Below are 22005 nucleotides of genomic sequence, written 5' to 3'. Positions count from 1 at the left end.
TTTTTTTTTTTTTTTTTTTGGTCTTTTTTTGGGTGTTTTTGGAGCTTTAGGGCTTATTTCGAATTTGGAGCAGCAGAAAGCTACCACTATCGATGACTGTCTTCTGGGGCCTGTCCCTCCTTTTAAAAGGGCTTCAAAAGGAGAAGAGATGACACCTTCAAGCCATGGCACTGTGGCATGACATGTAAGAGACAGAGAAACAGAAAAAAAYGAGTTCAGGAGGTTAGCTCACCCATGGTCAGCATCCGTGACCTTGATGCCTGGAGGCAGCTGGAGAGCCGAGGAAGCCTCTGCCTGCTGGGCTCTCCAGTGAAGGCCCTCGCCGTCCTGCTCTGCCGTTGGCTCCTTCTGGGCGAGGGGCTGCACCTCTCCCCGCCACAGCACGTCCTGCTGCTCTTCCTTCAYGTTCCCCTCTCGCTTCCTCCCACAGGTCGGTGTCACAGCGGTGGGTTCCTCAGAATCGCTGCTGTTCCTAAGCTGCTGCCATCTCCAGCACCTAGSGTACAAGCACCACTGGCCCCGTGGCGCTCGGTGGTCCAGATCCTCCATCTCCAGCCCTGCCCCGGTGCTCGCGCGTCACCCCGACTGCTTTGCAGGCAGCACATGCTCCTTCCCTAGGCAAAACCCAGGAGCCATTCAGTGCTGGTATGGGCTCAGTCCAACAGCCAGCCAGGCTCCACAAAGCCTTCCCGTACATCCCTGCTCCTCTGTGCTGCATCCCCATGGCCAACACACACCCTGGCCTGTCCATAAAGCACAGCGAATTCAACTGCTTCAAAAAAAGGAACCATGAAAATGCTTTCTCATCACCTTTAGCAATTACAGATACAAGAACTCTTAAAGCTTTGAAAAAATCATGGAAGTTCCATGGATTATGCCATTCCATTATGGCAACATTTCCTGAGCAATCCTAAGCCCACACAAGTGACAACTGCCAAAAACTGACCTCCCACCTCACACTAGGGATTTGGTTCTGAGAAACTGAAGCGCAGGCTGTTTTGGATAGAGTGAACTGCAAGTAGGGGAGCTGTAAGCCAACATACTCCACTCTGCCTGTGGGAACAGGGAAAGGAATCGAGGGAAGGCACAGGCCACACAATGAGCTCTTAGATTGTTGGGTTCCTTCTCCTTCACAGGCAGCAACGACTGAAAGCAGCAATCAAGGGTGGATGCTCGAGACCTCCACTGTCTCAGACTGCAACTTGCTGCTGGGGAAAACCGAGACACCCACTGAGCAAGCAACCGGTTACAYTCACCTGCCCTTAAATAAGTTATAAACAAATCAGGCATGCTAAACAAATTGCTGCTCACACACTCAACAGGCCCTTCCTTTCTGCTTGCTTTCTACTTTCGCCACAGAAAGAGCCGCTCATTACCAGCAAAGACAAAGGCTCTGCCCTCCATCAGCTGTTCTGAATTCAAACAACGCTGACCAGGAGCTAAAAGGAGGAGAGAGGTATCAGCCAATAGGCCCAAACAAAGTTTCTAGAAAAGACCACCTATTCTTCAAAAAATCTCTCTATAAAACCACTGGATGCTCTTTTCAGGGATTCTGGGTCTTTGATTTATTTTTTATCTCCTTAAAACTTCCCTGCCAAGCTGCAACTGCACCTAAATGCAGTCARACTGTTAAACAATCTTCCCATTTTACCTACAGACAAGTCAGACCTTCAAGGAATAAGGTCTCTTATTACCAGCCTAAGATTTTCATCTTGACATAATAGAAACCACACAAAAGTCTCTACCATGGTCAGCTCTAAGAATATATGAGGAATGAAATAAGCCAATGTGAGGGGGCCTCAATTAAGACTGTTTTCTTCTGAAGCCTAGGTGATATGATTGTGGCAGCAAACAGTACGTGCAAGATGCATGTCTTTCAAAACCAAGATGAGGCAATTAAGGAGAGAATAGAACTTCTGTTTCCAGAAGGGAGGCCTGACTCTGAATCAGGATAAATTCTCTCTCCCTCCTATAATCAAGAAATAGAAATGAATTATTTTAATGAGGTGGCTGAGGCAAAATAAAAGGTTTGAGACTGTAGATTATTAAGCTAAACTGTACAACAAAGCTGTTGATTTGCTTCTACAACTTGATTACTAATCATTGAAATAAACAAATAGAGCAGTTTTCAAATTAATTTTCTGGTAAAGACTTTTTTTAACCAAATGATTTCATTTATTTGATAGGTTTTTATTGATATTTGTCACTTTTCCCCAAATAAACCTTCTGAAACCATTCAAGCAGAGGTGGAGCTGTCCCGCAGAGCTGCGCCTTTTCTGAGGCGGTGCCAGGAAAGGAAACCCAGTGAARAACTGGACTGTGAGGCACCCGGCCTCGCACGGGCCTAAGGGCCTAGCGCGAGCTCTAGGCCAGCCCAAACCGTGTTTTGCCAAGCCCAGCAGATGTCAGATGGAACAGAGGAGCACAGTGAGGCCACATTGGCAGGGGAAGGAGCTTTGAGACCTATGGAGCCCCTGGGAAACAGCCCCAGGTCGCTCCACTGCTCCCAGGATAGCTTCTCTCATTGTAACTGGCAATTTAAGTCTATAGCACCCACTGTTCTAATCGTTGTGTGCATACCGAAGTTATTCTATATGTTATATTACAGGATAATACTGACCAAAGCTGTTAATAAAGCTTTAATAGCATTGCTGTAAACATAAAACTCCAAAAGAAACCCATCTTGTTTGTCAGAGGAGGCTACAGTGAATAAGCTCTATGACATGTAAAGAACTGTTTCTTTGTTTTACAAGGCTTACGTATATGCAAAGTACAACTTGTAGAGTTCCCAATGCCCTTCTACTCAGCTTTCTTCAGTTTTCTGCAGATTTAATTAAAATAGTTTCAAAGGTAAAATAATGTCCATTTTATCCAACCTCCAGAGTCAGAGAGCTGATAAAATATCTTTGCATCTGCTTGAAATTAGACTTCCCAGTTTTACCAATTTTATTCTCAGTTTAAACACAGAAAGAAAGCTGTAAACAATTAGTATAACAGTAGTTAGCAACAAGAACAGGTAACAACTGTCAGTCTTCGAATATAACTTAAGCTATGCCCTTTCTTATTGTCAGCATGGTCAAATACGTAAATAAATAGAAGAAGTAACACAAATGAAAGTTATCACTTTGAGAAAATATACGATATGTGGTAAACTGAAGTATCACATAATATCAGCTGTACCATTTAGAATAAGTATTTCCTGTTTCAAGTAGTTTGATGCTAACCAGATAAAACCTTCTATTTGTGTAGTGGATTAGACTTTTACTCACCATTAGGAATGTTTTGTGACCAAATTTATAGCAGTGTATTGAACTCTTAAATGTGAAAATGACTCAAGTCATTTATAGTGTAAGAAGATACCATAGGCACCATAATATAATATATATATGCATGTATATATATATTATATTAAAAAATATCTGGTGATGAACAAATAGTAACAAAACCAGATGAAAATTAAAAGGCACATCCAGGCAAAAAAATACTCAACGCAATTTTCGTGAAACTGTATTTAAAAAAATAATTTCTACTCTGCATGTTTGATTGGATTAAGAACAAATGTTCTGGCCCATTTGAATCTGCCAGGATGAAGGTCAATTTTGCAAGAGATGTTTAATTCAAATATCAGATCACTATTTTTTAATGCTGTTTTTTTTTTTTTTTTTTTTTTTAAATATCAGTGTAAGGCTTTTAACTGAGTAAATGTTAAGAGGACTACTCAAACCATCTTGCTTTTTGGAGTGCCTAGGAATACAACGAGCAATGAAGATACTCCTTGCAAAAACACGTATTCCTGTGCACGAGCAAGTCTTATCAGGTACTTGAGCGTCGCTCAGGTCTTGGAACACACTTCATAATCGCAGCTCTCCACAGGGCCGGGGCAAGCAGAAGGCTTAGAGTTGTCACACTCAAGATAAGGAGATAGACCTGAAAATGGAAGCAGAAAGGAAGTCATTACTGCCCTTCCTGGTTAGGGGCCGAGCTAGGGAACAGCTGGGCGTTGATGAGAACAGGTTTTTCTGGACAGTAAGTCCAAGAGACCTCGCCTGTTGTCCCCRCCAGCTGTGCACACTGTTACCAGAGCAAGGGCACACACAAACCATGTCATTATACATTTACCTGCTTTGAACGCGCAATTGCAAGAACAACTTTAATACTTGGTACAAAAATGATTACCTGCATGCATTAATAAGAGGTCAATTTTAAAAGGTCACAGTGCACTAAAAGGCAAGAACCAAAGGCCAAGAACCACTTCATATTTTATATATATTTATATACACACACTACATATATACACTATATAAACATACAATGTACATGCATACAACATTTAATAATTAAATATTTTATGTATACATATAACAAATATATATATATAAGTAGAGAAAAAGAGAATGGTTTAATGCTAGATTGAAAACAGGCACCACTACCTTATACAAAAAAAAAAAATTCCATACTGCTGCACATCTTCTGAAATAAGATCTTAACTATATTTTCCGAAACAGCCCTATGTGATGGCAGTAGAGAAGTTTTAAAGTGCAAATTTGACAAAAGCAGTTCTGAGGTGTGGAACAGAAAAGCAATTTTTGGGAATTTCGGAGCTATATAAAACTAGTGACAGAAGAATTGCAACAGGAAAAAATGAAAGACTAAGGGCTAAAGGTATCCAAGAACCCAGTAAACTACATGAAACATGGTTAGGTATCTTAAAACTCTGTAAAAACCCACTATATTTGTAAGTCCTAACTACATGTAGGAGTAAACATGAAAATTAATCACCTAACTATGTATCAGTGAATACTGGTGTGTAAATTTTCCACACTTGCTTTTTCTGGAATTGGTTCCAGCAACTACACAGGCTACTGCTCATCACATGCTGAAAAGCTCCGARGTACAGAGAAGGAAGCAGCTGGCACTAGAAAGTGAGACCAGTTGTTAAGTCTTTGAAGCCATAATCTGCCCCAACTGGCAAAGCAGCCTTCATCTTGAGAAAACAGAGTTTTCATAGCTTGGAAATAAAACTAAATTATAAGAATCCTTTCCTAGTATTTTCTTTCCTGCTGAAAATGTTTTGATTGTGATTGCTGAAAAAGCAGGTTGTTGCTTCTGCAAAAAGAATGCAAAATGAATGGGACTAGGAAGCCTGTCAGGGACATGTGTGCTCCAAATATCCAGTTATGTGGTTTGCATGGGCTGGTTCTACTTGTTGATATTTAAAAGATGCCACAAATTGGAGGATCTTTCACAAACTCTGCAATATCAAATTCCATGAAGTTWTTCGGGTGCTAAAACCAAAGTTCAACACCATAACTCACCTCCCGAGAGATGATCCCTGCTCTGCGTGCTCTGCTTCCCAGAACGAAAGAGAACTCACTGACTTGTGCCAGCCCTGCCGAGACGATCCATTTGATGTACTGGCTGCTCTTTGGGAGAATCAGGGAGAGGACGAGCACTGCCAAGACAAACTTCAAAAACATTTTGTTTCTTGGTTGTTGTGTGTGTGTTTTTGGAACAGTGCAATAGATAAAATAGCACAATCGACTCACTGCATCAGATACATTAATGGCTGGTTATAAAGTAAACCAGTAGTCTTGCATATAAAGGCATTCTTTAAGGTCAAAAGAAACAAAGTATACTGTGTATTATAAAGGAAATATCTAACTTGCTATAATAAAGATACTTAATAATTTTATCAGAAATCGACAGCTAGAAAAACAGATATTTCTCCACATGTAATGGTTTTTTAACATTACAAATGATCCTTTAATTTATCCTAAGAATATTTCAAACTTCACTCTATATATAAAAGACAGTTGTACAATAAGGATGTAATATCCTCTCTGCTATATCAAACGTCCTTGCACAGAAGTTTCAATAGGACATGTAGCATTATTATTTAGACTATTAAAAAATACATGAGAAAGACAAAATACCTTCATTATGACCACAGAGAGTGTAAGGAAGAGTAAGACTGTGAGTTCATATATTACAAATGTGGGGAAAACATGAAGCCCTAGGGGAAAATGAAAAGAAAAAAATTAATACATCTTTAAATATATCGATTTTAGGTAAGCATTCATACAAACATCTAAACTTGGTCTAAGTAAGTAGATTGTGTATTTCTTGGGACACAAAATAAAAATATGCAGTATTCATAAATACTGAATCAATGTATTCCACACAACTTTTATTACTACTATATTACTACTTCTGCATATGAGATAATACATATTCTATTATTGCTGTATTTATTAAAGTATTTATATAAATACTATTAAGTAAGAAAAAAAGATCTCCATCACTTTTTATTTAAATGAACTAAAACTTTAGTGATTTTTTATTGTTGTTAAAAGAGATGCGAATTCTTGTGCTATCTTCCTTTTCTATCTTATTTAGAATATACACAGGTCATTGCTGGGGGGGGGGGGGGGGGGGGAAAGCCCTGTATAATATTTCAGCTTCTAGGTGTATTTGCCTTATTTTTTTAATTCTCCCCAATGCATCTAAAGAAACCAACAACATTTCTGCTTAATCACAGGCACTTTCTGCAAGATGCAACCACTTTGCCTGCTGCAGGGACTATCAGAAACAACATGCCCGAACCATAAGTTGTACGTGATTGATGCGGGAGCACTTTTATGTATGTGTGTCTGTGTGTGTATATATATGCTTTTCTCCTTACACACCAATCAACAACAGAGAATCTGCAGAGCTGCAACATATCTCTTTCTGAAAGCTGTAAAAACACTGCAAGAAGATAATTTCACRGCTCTGTGTATGGATTGCTACATGCACCTTGTTCCCTGTGTAACCCTTCTGTATGAAATGGCAACGGGTGGCAGGGTGGGAGGAACAGGCTAGGGGGGTGGCGACAGCTMCAACAGAAAAGGCGCCTGCTTTGATCCCATGACCTTCACGTGGGAGCTGGAAAAATCACTCACTGGAATCTGGAAAGTTGTAACCCCCTGAACACCGTCCAGCAACTAGAGAATTRCACAAAGCCACATTGCTATGAAGAGATATACATATATCTGTATCTCATATATATGATATATATATATATCCTCACAGCAATGTGGCTTATATATAAATATATAATATAAAATATATATATTACAAAATAGCAAGAAATTCTCACATTGAAACACTTATATTTTATTCCTCGTGACCACATATGCGTTTTCAATAATCTTACCGAAAAAAGAAAAAACACCCATGAAAATCAGTGAAAGGTGAGGCAAGATAACAAGAAGCAAGAAAATAAGCACTGCCAATAGCATGGTAGTTTAAAATAAATTCTGCTACTATTAAATAAAGATAAGTATTTTTGAGAGCAGATCTAGCTTTGTTAAAAAAGAATCTTACTCATAGTTGACTAAAGCAGAGTGCATGTTTTTCCTTAGGCTAAGAGGAACTCGTGCAGGCAAACATAACTGAGTCCTGGGAAGTTCATTCCTTTTTCAAAAAAAAAAAAAAAAAAAGGCTGTAAAAGAAGCAGCAAAAGGATGTTGTTCCTGATAAATCCATAAAGGTGGCAATTCTCCAATCTAATTATTTCCATTGAAGAACAAGAGGTTAGCTTCCTGAAGCATATGAGGCATTCCRATCAATGCTCTGATTTTGCAGTTGCAAGTCAAGGTTTCACTAGTTTTCTGTGTAGCCCTGCAGACCTAAAGGAACTCCTGGGAAGYGCAAGTCGCCCTCTCGGTCTGAACRTGCAAGGGAAGTTGTTGGCAGTTACCTCAAGACATTTTGTCCATATGCACATTGCACTGGGGGTGAACGTGCACTCCAAATACTCTAAGCTCACATTTTCATACAGGTGGCCCCCACGCATACACACACCCTACATTTGGTTTGGTTTCTTGATCTCCTTCCACCTGCAGAAGCAGAAAGGCTAAAGCCTCTTAATAAGGGGAGAGAGGGAAGAAAAGAGATCCAAACATCACACCTACAMATAAATAAGTGCCTGTACCCACAAATGTAAGTGACAAACAGCTCTTCTCTTTCTGCTGTCTGTCATGTGCATGTTGCTAGTTCACCTGCAGGCTGGTCTCAGAGATGTGTGTGTGAACAACAGCTGGAGAAATAATATCAGCCTGATCAAGAGGGCCAACCAGCACATCTGGAATAAAAGATTTCAGTAGAGGGGCTACAAGGTAGTCTAGGGCTCTCATCACTGTTGGTGGATCTACCATTTTTAGTTTCGGAGCAAACAAAGTCTGAAGTTTACTTGGCATGCCTCTCGGTGTGGAGATCAGCACCATATTTGAAATATCAAGGGCACAAACCGCTGTGAATTTCTACACTAAAAAGTACAAGCTAATATCATTGGAGTGAAACAARCCTAAGCTGCTCACATATCATGTTCTGAGGAAACAAAAGAACTCTTCATTTGCACAATTTGGGAATAAAAATGTGGATTTCATGGTGGATTTCATGGCTATTCTAAAACTTTGTTCCACTCTAGACAAAAACTCGGGATATGGCCACAAGTCATAACAAACCATTATACAAACACACAAAACTTTCAAGCCTTCCCGACCAAACAAATGCCACCAGAAGATTAACTTCATAGACAGATGCATGAATACGGGCATTTGTTTTAAATGGATTTATCAGACTTTGTGATGAGGCTCGGGAGTCCCTAGGGACTCCTAAAGTGGGGGGGGAAAAAAAAAAAAAAAAAACTTCAATCACATACTTACAGCTTCAGGACCATCATCAGGTAGCATATGGCAGCCTGCCACTAATAGCAAGGGTATCAATTACATGCATTTTCATGAAATTTCAGGACTTCTCAGGAAGTCACTGAACTTCTCGTCTACATTGTTTTCTAGTACAGCTGGAACAGGGGGGTCCTGGAGTGACCCTGCATCACTACCAAAGCAAAGGCAATTCACTTAGATCAGCACCTAGYCTTTTTTCTCTGGCCAATTATCGGCACGATTTTGCAGATTCTTTCTATAGCAAGTTTTTCTTTATAAGACTTTACCTCAGCGCTGGATGGCTGCTAAACAGCACGTGAAGATCAAAATGCAGTCAGTCATCACCATGCCCTGGAAAATCCACCCTCAAAACCATGACGGATTCTCAGAAATCTTGGACAACAAGAAAAACCACTGAAGACAGAACTAGAGCCATCGAGTTCATCCTGGTACATCCGCAGGCCAGGACAACYACCCAGAAAAGCCCTTTAGCCCGACACTGTGTCTACCAGCAGTTCAATGCTTCTTAGATCATAGCTGGCAAATACAATAAACACAACAGCTACAGGAGATGATTAAGGCAATAATGCCAGGATGCCAGTGGCAGACTGGAAAAACAAGACCTGTCCCCATTTTTCTGAAAAGGAAAGGTCTTTCTTAACTGACCTTAATGTCAGTTTTGAGAGCTTGGATCTTCCAATTTTCTTTATGTTCCCTACAGGACAACAAAGCATTCAGAGTGAGATGGACACAGAGATGGACACAGAGAAAACGGAGGAATTTGCATGTCACATGGATCTCAGACCTGGGATCTGCTCCTGAATTCCGACTGGACAGAAATATCAGAGATTCACAGAAAGATATTGTGTGTTTGTTCTGGGAACGGTAGCACTGACTGTCAGCACCAACCCTCTTCTGAGAAAAGAGCCCGTGCTGTTAAAAAGGGTGGTCGGCATCTTGCATTCGGGGTTCAGTGCTGGTCTCAAGATTTGCTCCAAAGAGAAACACGAGCGGGGCAGGTGAGGATATCTGCACAGCACACCGAGCCCTGGCAACTCCGTCAGCGAGCAGAAGTAACCCGCCTGCTCAGCCACGGCACACAGGGACCTGACACTTCATTTCAAACCCTACTCAAGTCTTACCATCTGGCAAAAAAAAAGAAAAAAGGGGGGGCACCTTAACAAAAACAAACAAAAACCATATCCCAAAGTCTACKCAAAAAGATGCATTGAAACAAAATGAAAGGAAGCAGAAGGGAAAAGGGAAGGCGCTAAGTGTGAGATATCAGAACAGCAATGAGGGAAAAGCATGRTCAAAATGTGGCTCCTAAAATCAGTCAAGATGTTCACAAAAATATTAGTGAGGATGAGCAGTGAGAGGAGCTCTCCAGCCTCAACACCGAGCAGAGGCGCAGGACGCTCAAAGAAAACCAGAGGCATCAATGAACGTTCAGCTGGAGAGTTACATGAACTGTGGCTGCTAACGGCCAACTGCAAAGGTATTTGACTCCTACTAATGTGTCTGAGCACGAATTTGAAAGCAGCAGCACTACACAGGGAAGGCTAAGGGCAGGCCCACCAGGGAAGGCGAAGGTCTGGCCCACTTCCATAGAGTGGAGATGAACAAGTTAAGTAAGAGAGGAAGTAACTTTTTTTAAAGTAATATATTCATAACCACATCTCATTGATATCACATTTTTCTATTTACTCCTTCATTCTAAAAGGATCAGGAATCATACTGCTGCAGTGAGGTACCATCCCACCCCAGGATCCCAAGTGTCTCAGGCTACCTATTGTGCTGGCTATAACAACTCTCTGCCCGAGGAAGCAGAAACAACATTTCCTATAGCATTGGCATAGTTTCACTTAGTAAATTTATCTGAAGATAATCATGACAACATAAAAATATTTGTGTGTGTGTGAAWATATACACACAAAGCTTTTCTGATAGATTTCTTCCTAAAAATTTAAGAAATGCATCACCCTATTCTGGTTTTCTTTGCAACATCAAATCACTCCTTTCTAAAACCTACCTCCTTGCCACACTGCAAAACAAACTTCCCATTAACCACAGAAGCTGGAAGTATCAAGGGGATTTTTTTTTTTTTTTTTTTTTTTTTTTTTTTTTTTTTTTTTTTATTTATTTTGCAAATAAGTAGCATTTTCACTTTTGTCAGATTCTCTTTTTTGGCTTTGTTTTAAATAGTCAGGCACTTCAACTAATTTTCTCATAAGGCAGGAATAACAGCTAGTTTTTCAAAAGCCACACTAACTCATTAGGCAATTATAATTTCTTACATTTGCAATGGAAATAAGAATCAAAATGGCATTTTTTGAATTTTGTAACAGAACTACTGAAGTTGGTTCCTTTCACGACAACTTAGGCTAGAGGGACTGTTACCTAACAGGCCAACTGAAGTTTGAGTATTTTCTTGTACTGTACCTAAATCTCATTTCTAATAGTAATCCCATACTAATGTGTGACGTCACAGGAGTGTAGGAGAGTCTTTTTTGTTCTGTATTTCACAAAACTAACTGTTGGTTCATGATTACTTGTCATGTTTTCCAATCCTGATAACACCATCCACTCTACCACTACATCTTTACTAAAACACAGAAACAGCTCATCTGTGACCATTTAGCAACAACTCATTCAATCTTTTTAGTGATATAGGCCCAAAAGTTTTACTGTAGCTTGCCAATTTCTTCCATTTAATTTAAAAAAAAAAATTCTTTAAGCCAATAAATCTATTACTCAACAATCTGACTGAACAGCAGGATATACTAGCAGGGGTTGGGAGAAACAAAATTAAGACTGTTGAACATTTTTTATTATTATTATTTTGATAATTGCTGCCAAACAGCTTTTTCTTACGTACTAATTTAAAAGCTCGTTATTTTATATGGGCACTATAGCTTAAGACCAAAGACATAAACGCCAGATGAATTATACTGATGCCTAAAGAATTAGCGATGCGCACTCTGAATAAGTACACAGAAATAAAGAAAAAAACAAAGTTCAGTAAAAATAGAAACAAACGAAAAAAAAGGCTAGTCTTGGAAAAATAGCCAAGGTGAGGACATAAGCAACGAGCTGAATTCAAACCTTGTTTTGGAAMGTTCAATGCCCCCACGTTGGACGTACATCTCCTCCACGATATGGTAAGGAGAGGCAAATGCTTTGCTGACTGCACAGGACCCAGAGCAATTACACAACATGTCTCCTTTAGAGAAGGGCATGTATGGATACATTGGGAATTTGGCAATTGAAAACAAAGATACTGACTGATTTCAAATATTTTCAAGATTACTCTGCTCTGGATAACAACCACGCTGAATTATTCCCTGGGCATCAATATTCCATTGCAGTAGGCATTCCAGTAGCCTGTCTGAGAGGGATCTTGTTCAATTAATTCTTTCTTGTTGAGAATACACAGATCACATTTTCCCAACTAAAGAAACCGTGAAAAGGATCTGCTTCTATTTTCATATTCTGCTTCTAGAGAAAAACAAGTCGTAAGAACTTGAAATCTACTCGAAATGGCAATACAATTTTCATATAAATTCAAAGTAAATTAAAAACAAATCAATCACAAAGATTTTTTCCCCCCCAAACTACTCCATTTTACCTTAAAATAGCTTAACTTCACATGTAAAATAATACAGATTAATAATGAAAAAATGATACCCAGGAATCGAGAGCACAACATGGTAAGTATTTAAGAATATGAGGTTACTTTTAAAAGTATTAGCAAAGTCAAAATATCCCTGGGGTCAATTCACATTTAGTTTTTTTTTTTTTCCCCACAAAATAACATCCACCTCCTCCCCCCACTCTGCAGACACAGAGTTTCTTCCCCTTATCCACAGGTTAGCACTATTTTGAGTAAGTTTTTCTTAGAAATTACCTATAGATGCAAAGAAAATGATGGCAAGAAAGTCACGTATTGGTTCAATACAGGACATAATCTCCTCAGTAACCATGTGACCCTGAGAAGAGATCAGAGCTCCAGCTAAGAAGCATCCCAGCTCCATTGACACATCCAGTAGCTCTGTGATCTGTCAAGGAATAACAGAAAATCTATTGCTGTTCTCTTGCCCCAAGTGACTTCACATTCCATTTTATATACGTTATATTGAGTGCAGTAAATTACAACATCTTTCTTTAATTTCAAAAACAAATAGAATTCAGTGCATTTAAGCGTTCTGCAGTGATGTATTTGTCCCAAAGACACACAAAACCAATTTCCTCTTCACATTACCTCTTTCCCCACAGAGGCTAAACCAAAAACAACAACAACAAATCCCTTAATCTACATTGTAATTCTTTGTGATACTCATAAGAACAGCACCTGATTTCACTGAAAAGAAAGAGCTTCTAACAATTGCATTATTTTCTCAGCCTCCATCTTTTAACAGCAGGGTATTTTCCAATMGTCAATGAAAGTAGAAGTTGGGGTAGAAGTGGTGGGATCAAAACTTTACTTTGGGGGAATAGTCTTGATTCAGCAGACACTTTGAGACATAATTCACGTTTTATGATTGTAAATGGGGGGTTAAAAACAAGCTCATGGGCTTTACTGAACATGGATGGATTCAAGTATGTAAACTGCTCATCTGAAGCATGGTATCTAGTTGGAAGAATTCACACTGTTCTTTATTCCTTCTGATATCTGCGTATGGCATTAGAAACGAAAGGTGAAACATGTAAAGAGTTCCAACTCCTAAAAATAAAGAAATGGCTCAAGATAATGCTCTCTTAGCAATAAAAAAAAGCAGTCTGCACTTTTACTGAGTATAAAATATGCTGTAAAACAATTACTTTAAAACCACGCTGCTGCAGTCATCTTGCTGACAAATGACAAAGTTGTTATTATTAATAGAACACTTCAAACCGAGGCCTTATTTCCACCATGCTAGTTTAGAATAAGCAACAACATATTACTGTACATTTACGGTCAACATGCACCACATCCTGAGTGGTGTTCAACGGTATGGTATGAAGCTAAAACTCAAGTGACTTGAACTAATGGCGGAGAGCAAAAGAAATGATAAACAAGTCATTCCAAGCAGTGCGTAAAATGCTATCTAAAAATAAAACCAGTCTTTTTGCAATTTTTTTAAGCAATAATGTCCAAATGCTCATTACATAACTCCACTTATGCTTATAGTGCTTAATTTGTTGCAAGACATTTTTTAAAAATTGAATTAGATCTGTCAAACAGTGCAAACAGTTGCTGACCAGGCAAAACCAACAAAATATCCTTATCGTCCATTCTGACTACTACACAAAAGCTGTCATTTGCATATGCTTATATTTTAAAACAAAAGGAATTTCAGTTTAGTTTCAAGTGGCAAAGTGTTCTTCCCAGCCATCCCGAATTAAAAGAAGGCAGATGGAAATTTATATAAAAGGATTAAATCACCAGACCAAGACAAAGATGTGTTTCCTATTCCAGAATATTTCCGGTAAATTCTTTTTTCACAATCAAATCACTGTGTTGTAGAAGGTGCACCACCTAGAYGAAGATCCCAAATAGTGTCACATTCTACTACTTATATATAATCCCCTCACGTTTATGCATTATCAGCTCCAGGTCAAAATATTTATAGTTCGTAGTTTAAATATTCACATTTAGATGGTTAGGTTGCCATTTAAGAAGAGATTTACAATCTCTTGGATTGGAATTGCTTAATAGTGTGTTCTTGTAAGTATCTGTTCAAGCAAACCACAGTTTAAGGATGAAAAAAAAAATACTACATGCTTGTTCAGAAAATATCAATCTAAGAGCAGCCAACAACACGTCCACATGGTTTGATCCCACACTGAAAAGGCCGCAATCCCTGTCTTTTGGGCAACCTAAGTCAAGGACAAGTTCAAAGACRCTGTAGGTAAACTGTGAATTTTGCCATTTTTTGTCTGTCCTCCAGATATTACATAACCTGGAGTTTACAAAATATGTTCCCTCCACAGAGAAAAATCTATAGCGGATGAGACAYATGCACACACACTCTGGAAAGGGCYTGTTTTATTGGCAGCAAAGACTCTTACATAAGCAAGACTGGGAAAGTATTTTGCATTTAGGACTCCCTCTCACTCTGCGCCTGCATAAAACTCCTTGCTTTGTCTTTATGTAAGAGGGCTCTAACGGTTACTATTTTYGGGGTTGTGCTCCTATTTCATGTCCCTTTCTTTATTTCTACGTTATAGGAAATGTCTTGTTGATTTGCAGTTTTATCTCTGTACAATTCAGTTTTCACTTGTTTTCCAAGGTCCCATTTTACCCTGTATTCAGACATGTCACTTTGCTTTCACTAGGATATTGGACTTCTATGAGATGTTCTATCACAGCAATAAAGAGGATAGGGGAGCTATTCCCTGGTCCAGTTGGATTTCAGCCATTTGTTCAGCCTGCAGGCTCTTGTAATGCATGTTTTATTGCTGAACTTTAATCATCACAGAAGCTTAATAAATAAGGGTAAGCCAATAACACTAACRAAATCCTCACTGGAAATAAATGTATGAAAATTTCAAGTATTAATAGCCTAAATCTGCCCAAGCTTAAAGGGCTTGCATTTTAAGGAAGCAAAAGCTCAATGAAAATGTAAACAGTTTTTAGTGAGCCTTGTAAAAACTCCAACTGTATTTGTATAATTAACTGGAATACTTGAGATTACAATCCTTCCTTWACCTTCTCCCCTCAATTAATAGAAAGGGAGTTGATAAGCACATTCGGTCACGGAGAAGCACTCCAGCAAGCAAGGAATTTCTAATAAATACATCAAGGCAAAAAGTATGCACAATTTCATATACTACAATAACAATGCCAACTTTATTTACATGCCTAAAAGCTGCAGAGAAGACATAGCTCTTTCCCTCCCCTTGCTGCCACCATCACAAGTCAACCACAACGCAGTCAGATTGGAAACCACCTTTCCCCCTCTTTGTACGCACATTCATACAAACGTCACTGCTATCCCTCTTGCCTTCTTTCTTAATTGCTTAATAATCTTCAGAGCCTTCCCATTAAAGAGGACAAAGCCAAACACTGTTGTTCTAGAGATATCTGATAGTGCAGCTCATTATCAGGAAGCTGCTTAAAACAACCTGCCCGTAATGACTGTGACCACAGAACACAAAACAACAGGCTGGCTGACAGGCCACGTGTCCCTTGGCTCCCCATCGGTAGGTGCCTCAACAGCACCACTTCCGTCGCACGTCTTCAATGATCACATTAAATGGTTTATTATTATTTATTATTATTAAATGGTTATGGTTTTAAAAACCATAACCCAGATTCCACTTTATGTTGTGACTGAATGGAAGGGTTTACCAATTTACAAAAGCAGTATGGGAAAAGCAGGAAGCTGGCGGAGGAGTCRGGCAGGATTCACTAACGGCCTGCAGGCCTCTAGCCCTGGTGCCCGACGTGCTCCACAGAACCCACACAACCGGGTCTCAAAGCTCGGCCAAGTTTCTGTATTGTTGGCACTCGACCTAAATCTTCTCCTGCCACCCCAAGAGGTGCCTTTGTACTGGAGGTGGTTGCATATATGCTGTATATATTTATATATGCAACCACTCCCACTGAATAAGCATTATAAGCATTGATATTTGTTGCATTTCTTTTCCCTCTATGCTATTTTGTCAAGAAGAGGTATATTTAAGATTCAGTTTCAGATTTAATCATTTGCAAGGTCAAGCAGTTCAGGAATCACAGAATGCTTAAGGTTGGAAGGCACCTCCAGAGATGATCTAGTTCAACCATTCTGCTCAAGCAGGGACACCCAGAGCATGGGGCACAGGGCTGCATCCAGGCAGGTTTGGAAGACCTCCCTCCAGAGAAGGAGGCTCCACAACCTCCCTGGGCAGAGGCTGCTCCAGGGCTCTGTCACCCTCACTGTCGATACTGTTTTCCTTAAGTTCCTGTGGCACTTTTGGTGCTTCAGTTTGTGGCTGTTTYGTCTAGTCCTGTCTCTGGCCACCACTGAAAAGAGGCCGCCGCCTCCTCCTCCTCACTGCCTCCCTTGAGGTATTTATACACRCTGATCAGGTSCCCCCTCAGCCTCCTCTCCTCCAGGCTGAACAGGCCCAGTTCCCTCAGCCTTTGCTCATAGGGCAGATGTTCCAGGCCCCGAATGCTCTTGATAAAAGAATTTTCAAAAATTGCTTCCATATAGGAAGTTCCCCATATGACAGAATATAAACCTTACAGTAAAACTGCTTGCTTTCACCATATAGAAGAACCTCTTTTGTCTTCCTATCCTCCCTACACCTTTCCACATAAAAGTGCAGAATCTGCACTGATTGGTAAAGAAACCTAAATTCTTGTTGGTATCTGAGATTTTCAAACTGGCAAACAAGAAATAGATCATATGTATTACATATGCTAATGCTACAGGTGAACCCCAATGTAGCATAAACTTGGATGGACTCCAGAAATCCAGGCAATACAGGAGTATGTAACAAGTAACTACATGCACAAAGCAGGAATGCCATGATATCATCCTTACCCCTTTGTCATGCATTGGAAAGGATGTGCCCTGCAGAATTCCTTACATGCAACACAGAGATCCAAAACAGGTATTTTTCAAGTTTCTCAAGTTTTGCAAGTGAAGCTCTGGARTCACCTTTGACTATGGTCATTAAAGCACTCACTCTCCTATTCCTCCTACTACAAGCTGAAAAGATTAATTGGAATTACACAAGCATGGAAAATTCCACATGTGCCAGCACACATATAGATTTGACCAATATCTAGGCTGCTTCTAGAAGTAGAAAGACTTTTGAAGGAACTAGAACAGTTTAGTTGTTTTCTTACCCACACCTTAGTTAAGGATTATGCAGGATATCCAAATGATATCTAAATATATTCAACATTTTTTCAAATTAAGTTGCTTTCCCCATCTCATTTTTATACCTGACATAAGGGCACGTCTACCAATTATTGTGTAATAACTRTAGTCACTATAAGTGACTATAAGTGACTATAGCAGTGGCAGCAAATGTCAGGCATCTGAACTCGTTTGCTCAGGTTACATGTAGAATCCTTTGTACTGTTCCCTTTTTATACATTATATATCATCTTCTTTCACTTCAAGAATATATATRTGCTTCTCTACAAAGGTTTCCCATACTGAAGAAGCATTTTTGTAGTATATATTGGACGGGCTCACTTAAACATCTTTGTGTATGCACATATATGTAGCATCATATACAGAATAAACTTTTCTTATGTTTGATGTGTCCATCTGGGCACATTATTTCCACATTCACTTAGATTACTYCCTGTAGGCTACATTTTTAATGAAAGCAAGACTGTTCCTTCATACCATAATATGTTATGCTTTTGCTGTTTTCATTAAAGGTGTTTCACAGATACTGGGTCTACTTGCTAGAAAGTAGAAACAAGAAAATAATTTGGGCTACTTATTTAATATTTCAGCTACTTGGTACACTTGTTTGGAATACAAATATCTTTTTATGATAGCATTTTTATAACCTATAAAATACAAATAGAAAAAAAAATGTAAAGTTATTCTCTCACTAACTTCTTCCTTGGCTTTCATCCTGAATAACAACAACTTTATTGGCTCTGTAACAATTACATTAATAGCCTAGCAAAAAAGCTGTATGAACAGGTTTTTAATTTTTTTTTTTTTTTCCAGAATATCTCAAAGAGGGCATAACAATCTGCAGATCCATGATAACAGTGTTCCAAACCCATACCATTATCAGGGACTGTCATGTTCTATTCTCTAACAGAACAGTTTGCCAGAGGGCTGAAACATGAGATGGAAACCAATGGTAGGAAGACGCTGCGCAGGAAAAAAAAAAAAAAATAAGCCCAGAACAGATATCAGAACATTCAAAAATGGTTTTTGCCCTGAAGAGTTATGATAGGACTCCTAATAAAGCACTATTCTGTCTTTTAAAATATTCAACTTTATGCATAGGGGCTGCATGCCACATTTTAGGCAAAACTGCCAAACATTACGGAATTTCTTTAATTTCTCATTTCAGTCCCAAATTATCTACCACGAAGGGAAACTATTTTGTAATTCAAACTATGTTAAGAATTTGCCATTCAGAAAGGTAAATAAATTCAATAGATAACTGTGCACAACCATTATCAGTAATTCAAAACTCATCCTGATTTTTCAAATGCATGAAATACCCCAAAAATAAGACTGTAATCATGATTAATTGACTTTATTAAAAGTTACCCACAGAAGTTTAGCCTATTGACATTGAAATCTTATCAGCTACTACTCACCTGTGCTGTGGTTCACATCAGTCACTTGTGCATTTTGATTTTAAGCATTTTAAAGCCAAGCAATTAACTACAGAAATACATGGTTATGCAGCAACTGTAAACATGATGGTTTTGCAATACTGATGCACTATAAAACATTTATATTTTTTAAATATTAATTTAAATGATTACCGTTAACATAAGGAAGATGAATGCAGATACTCCTAGAATGAGGATTTCTTTATTCCCTTTGCTTTCCATATGCAACTTGCGATAATACGGTCCTATGAGATAAGTCTTTATAACAAGACATATAAGAAAAACAGCAGCCAGAGAAAAGAGAATTTGGCCAATCAATAGCAGTATTCTCAGTATTTCCTTGACAATGCTGAAATAGAAAAACAAACAATAATTTCTTCAAACTGCTCATGCCCCTAAATCAGAGTCACTAAAGTGAGACTATGTAATTGCACAGATGTTCAGAATTACCATAGCTACCTACCACAGGTATCCAGAGTAAGGTATTTAGAGACACAAGCAAACACCATGAATACTAATTCTGCCAAATGCCCAGAATTTACTTCTGAGCTGTTTCAAAATCAGCAAAAAAAAAAAAAAAAAAAATATTGTTAGTTGAACTGCAGCATTAGCAGGCTCAACAATTCTATTTCAGTCTTTGATAGGAATACCTCTCGAGTGAACAAAGTAGCTCTGAAGAATTTTCCTTATTTTCAACAAAAATAATCTTCATTAGTAGTTTTAATCTAATTTTTTGGTAGGACAAAGGTATCCAGAGCAGAAAGCATATTCTCACATAACACTGTAATTACAGATAGTAAAGGAAACTCAGAGAATAAAGCATGCTTTTTTCTAGAATCTAACATTTTAAGGGCAGCTTTCTTATATTCATACTTCCAATCAGCGCACCAAATGGGAAATGGGGGKCATACAGACAGGAATTTCTTTACCTGGAATAGGTGCTTGCTCCTGCTTGAATAAGTGTAGGCATGACAGCTATAAACAAACCAAGCTGCACATCCTGCATCACCAACATGCCCAGTAACACGCTGCTGTAGTCAATGTCCCCTGTACGCCAAAAATAAAAGAAAGTCATTGAAACAYATATCAGAATCTACAAATGCTTTCAGTGATCAGATGCCTAGAAATGTCTTCATCACAAGGAGGCTAAGCATGGTTCTCACTAGGCTGAGAACATTCAAAACATTCTGTTTTTTTCCATCATTAGGTAAACCACATCTATAAAACACTCATACCATGCTTCTGCTATACAATAAAACACAACCTTTACATAGCAGTTAAGCACTAGTTATGCACTTACTGTAATTTCTSTATTGGAAACTCAGTGTGCAGCATAATGGGCACAGTCAAGAGACTGAATGTGTAAAATACTTTCTTTGAATGTAATGAATAATAGTATACCTGAATAATATAATTGATATTCACTGGACTACAAATTTCCTAAAGATCTAAAAAAGGCCTTAATGTCTCATATGTACAGCAGGTTCAAGGGGAAGAATGAAAGTTAGCAAAACTTTTGAAAAGAAATATTTAGGAAACATTTAGGAAGCTAGCAACTGAAAGGACTCGAGACTACCCAAGCTGGTCTGAGTCTGCAGAAGAAGGATGTGAATTACTGCAGGTAGCTTTTCTGCCTTGATGACAGACTGGGAGCAATGGTATAATTTGCTAACTTCTTAAAAGAGCAAGAATTCCAGACTTCAATCCATAACACTGGTCAGTGTTCGAGAAGAATGAATCCTTATAAAGCAGGCTTGACAATGTTTATGAAAGACARCCAAATAAACACTAATTTGATTTGACAGATGCCTAGCTATTGTCAAGTTTCACTGTACATTCCACAGTACTTTACAGTAAATTTTACAGTAGCCTCTATTTAAAACCAACCTACCTTCTTTATCTCCTCGAACACTCCCTGCAAGGAATCTTGACACCAGCGGTGTGCTCGATAAAGACAAGCAGGTGGAAATAAAGACACTTTGCGTTGGTCTAATTTGGAGCAAGTGTCCCCATAACAAACCAAAGGCAATCATCAGCACTGTCATGTAGCAGGGTCCTTGCAAAGATATCTTCCATACCTGGAGAAGAAAACAAATTCCKTTTATAAAGTCTGAGATTTTTCTCAATGGCATGTTACAAAGCTTTTAAGTGTAAATAACCAAAATTGCAGGGCTTAAGGCTGCCGAGCTTGTCCACAGAAGTAACGGGCTCTCACCCTATACGTTCTACAACTCTAAAGATATTACAGATATCACAGACTATATTTCATTCCAGGGCTCGTTACCCCAAATTGATAAATTTTCTGGAGCAAAAAGACCAATAAATGAAGAATGAAAGCTCTGATATGAACTGAACTATATAAATATCAAATAGAAAATCAATTATTTAATGTGATTTCAATTAAAAAAACAGTAGACATGGTGAGGACCATTGTCAATAAGAGCAGTCCACTCTGTAGTGAGGCACACACAACTTTCAAATGACTTGAGCACCAGTAAAAATTTAGGTATCACAGTTCAGGAACCTCTGAATTACTAAATGTACTAAAAGATTTTTATCTTTGACTAAAAATAGCAGTTTAAGTGGAATGCTTATAAACTTCAATATATATTTCAATGAAGTCTCTTATAGTCTCATGGACTAACAATCACAACCACAATTTAGGGACAAATCACACAATGCATGTACTCTTTTAATAGCGGAAAATACAGCTGAAAAATATTTTAAAAATGTAAATATGTACATGTAAAATATGTAAAAAAATGTAAAAGATTATAGCTTTTTTTTTTTTTTTCTTACACATTTTTTTAATTACCAGACTGGCAAAGCACCACTGGACACTGCATCACAGCAACCGGATTGGCTGGACAGCAAAGATTAACTGAAATAAATTGCACRAGAACTTTCCAGCAATCAAACTGTTTATCTAAAATGGAAAGGAATGGCAAAGATTTTTTGAAGCATCAAGTAAATAATGCACCATTTTCTTTCCAAAGACTTAAA

The 22005-nt window shown here is 38.5% G+C and overlaps 1 protein-coding gene across 1 annotated transcript in view; it reads right to left on the bottom strand.

The window, feature by feature from the left end:
* Nucleotides 1–3412: 3412 nt before the first annotated feature.
* TMCO3 (transmembrane and coiled-coil domains 3) overlaps nucleotides 3413–22005 on the bottom strand; it is a 30775-nt gene continuing 12182 nt past the window's right edge. Inside the window, exons 6-12 of the mRNA XM_026046194.1 lie at nucleotides 20894–21080; nucleotides 19932–20049; nucleotides 19156–19351; nucleotides 12616–12766; nucleotides 5934–6013; nucleotides 5316–5465; nucleotides 3413–3927 (exon numbers count right to left, since the gene is read on the bottom strand). Of these exons, the coding sequence (XP_025901979.1) occupies nucleotides 3814–3927; nucleotides 5316–5465; nucleotides 5934–6013; nucleotides 12616–12766; nucleotides 19156–19351; nucleotides 19932–20049; nucleotides 20894–21080 (996 nt within the window). The 3' untranslated portion in view covers nucleotides 3413–3813. The remainder of the gene's footprint in view (nucleotides 3928–5315; nucleotides 5466–5933; nucleotides 6014–12615; nucleotides 12767–19155; nucleotides 19352–19931; nucleotides 20050–20893; nucleotides 21081–22005) is intronic.

This window comes from Nothoprocta perdicaria, unplaced genomic scaffold (genome assembly GCF_003342845.1).
Source record: "Nothoprocta perdicaria isolate Ctin4 unplaced genomic scaffold, notPer1 scaffold_426, whole genome shotgun sequence".
In the NCBI taxonomy this organism is placed as follows: domain Eukaryota; kingdom Metazoa; phylum Chordata; class Aves; order Tinamiformes; family Tinamidae; genus Nothoprocta; species Nothoprocta perdicaria.
This window is presented reverse-complemented; position numbering and strand designations above follow the sequence as displayed.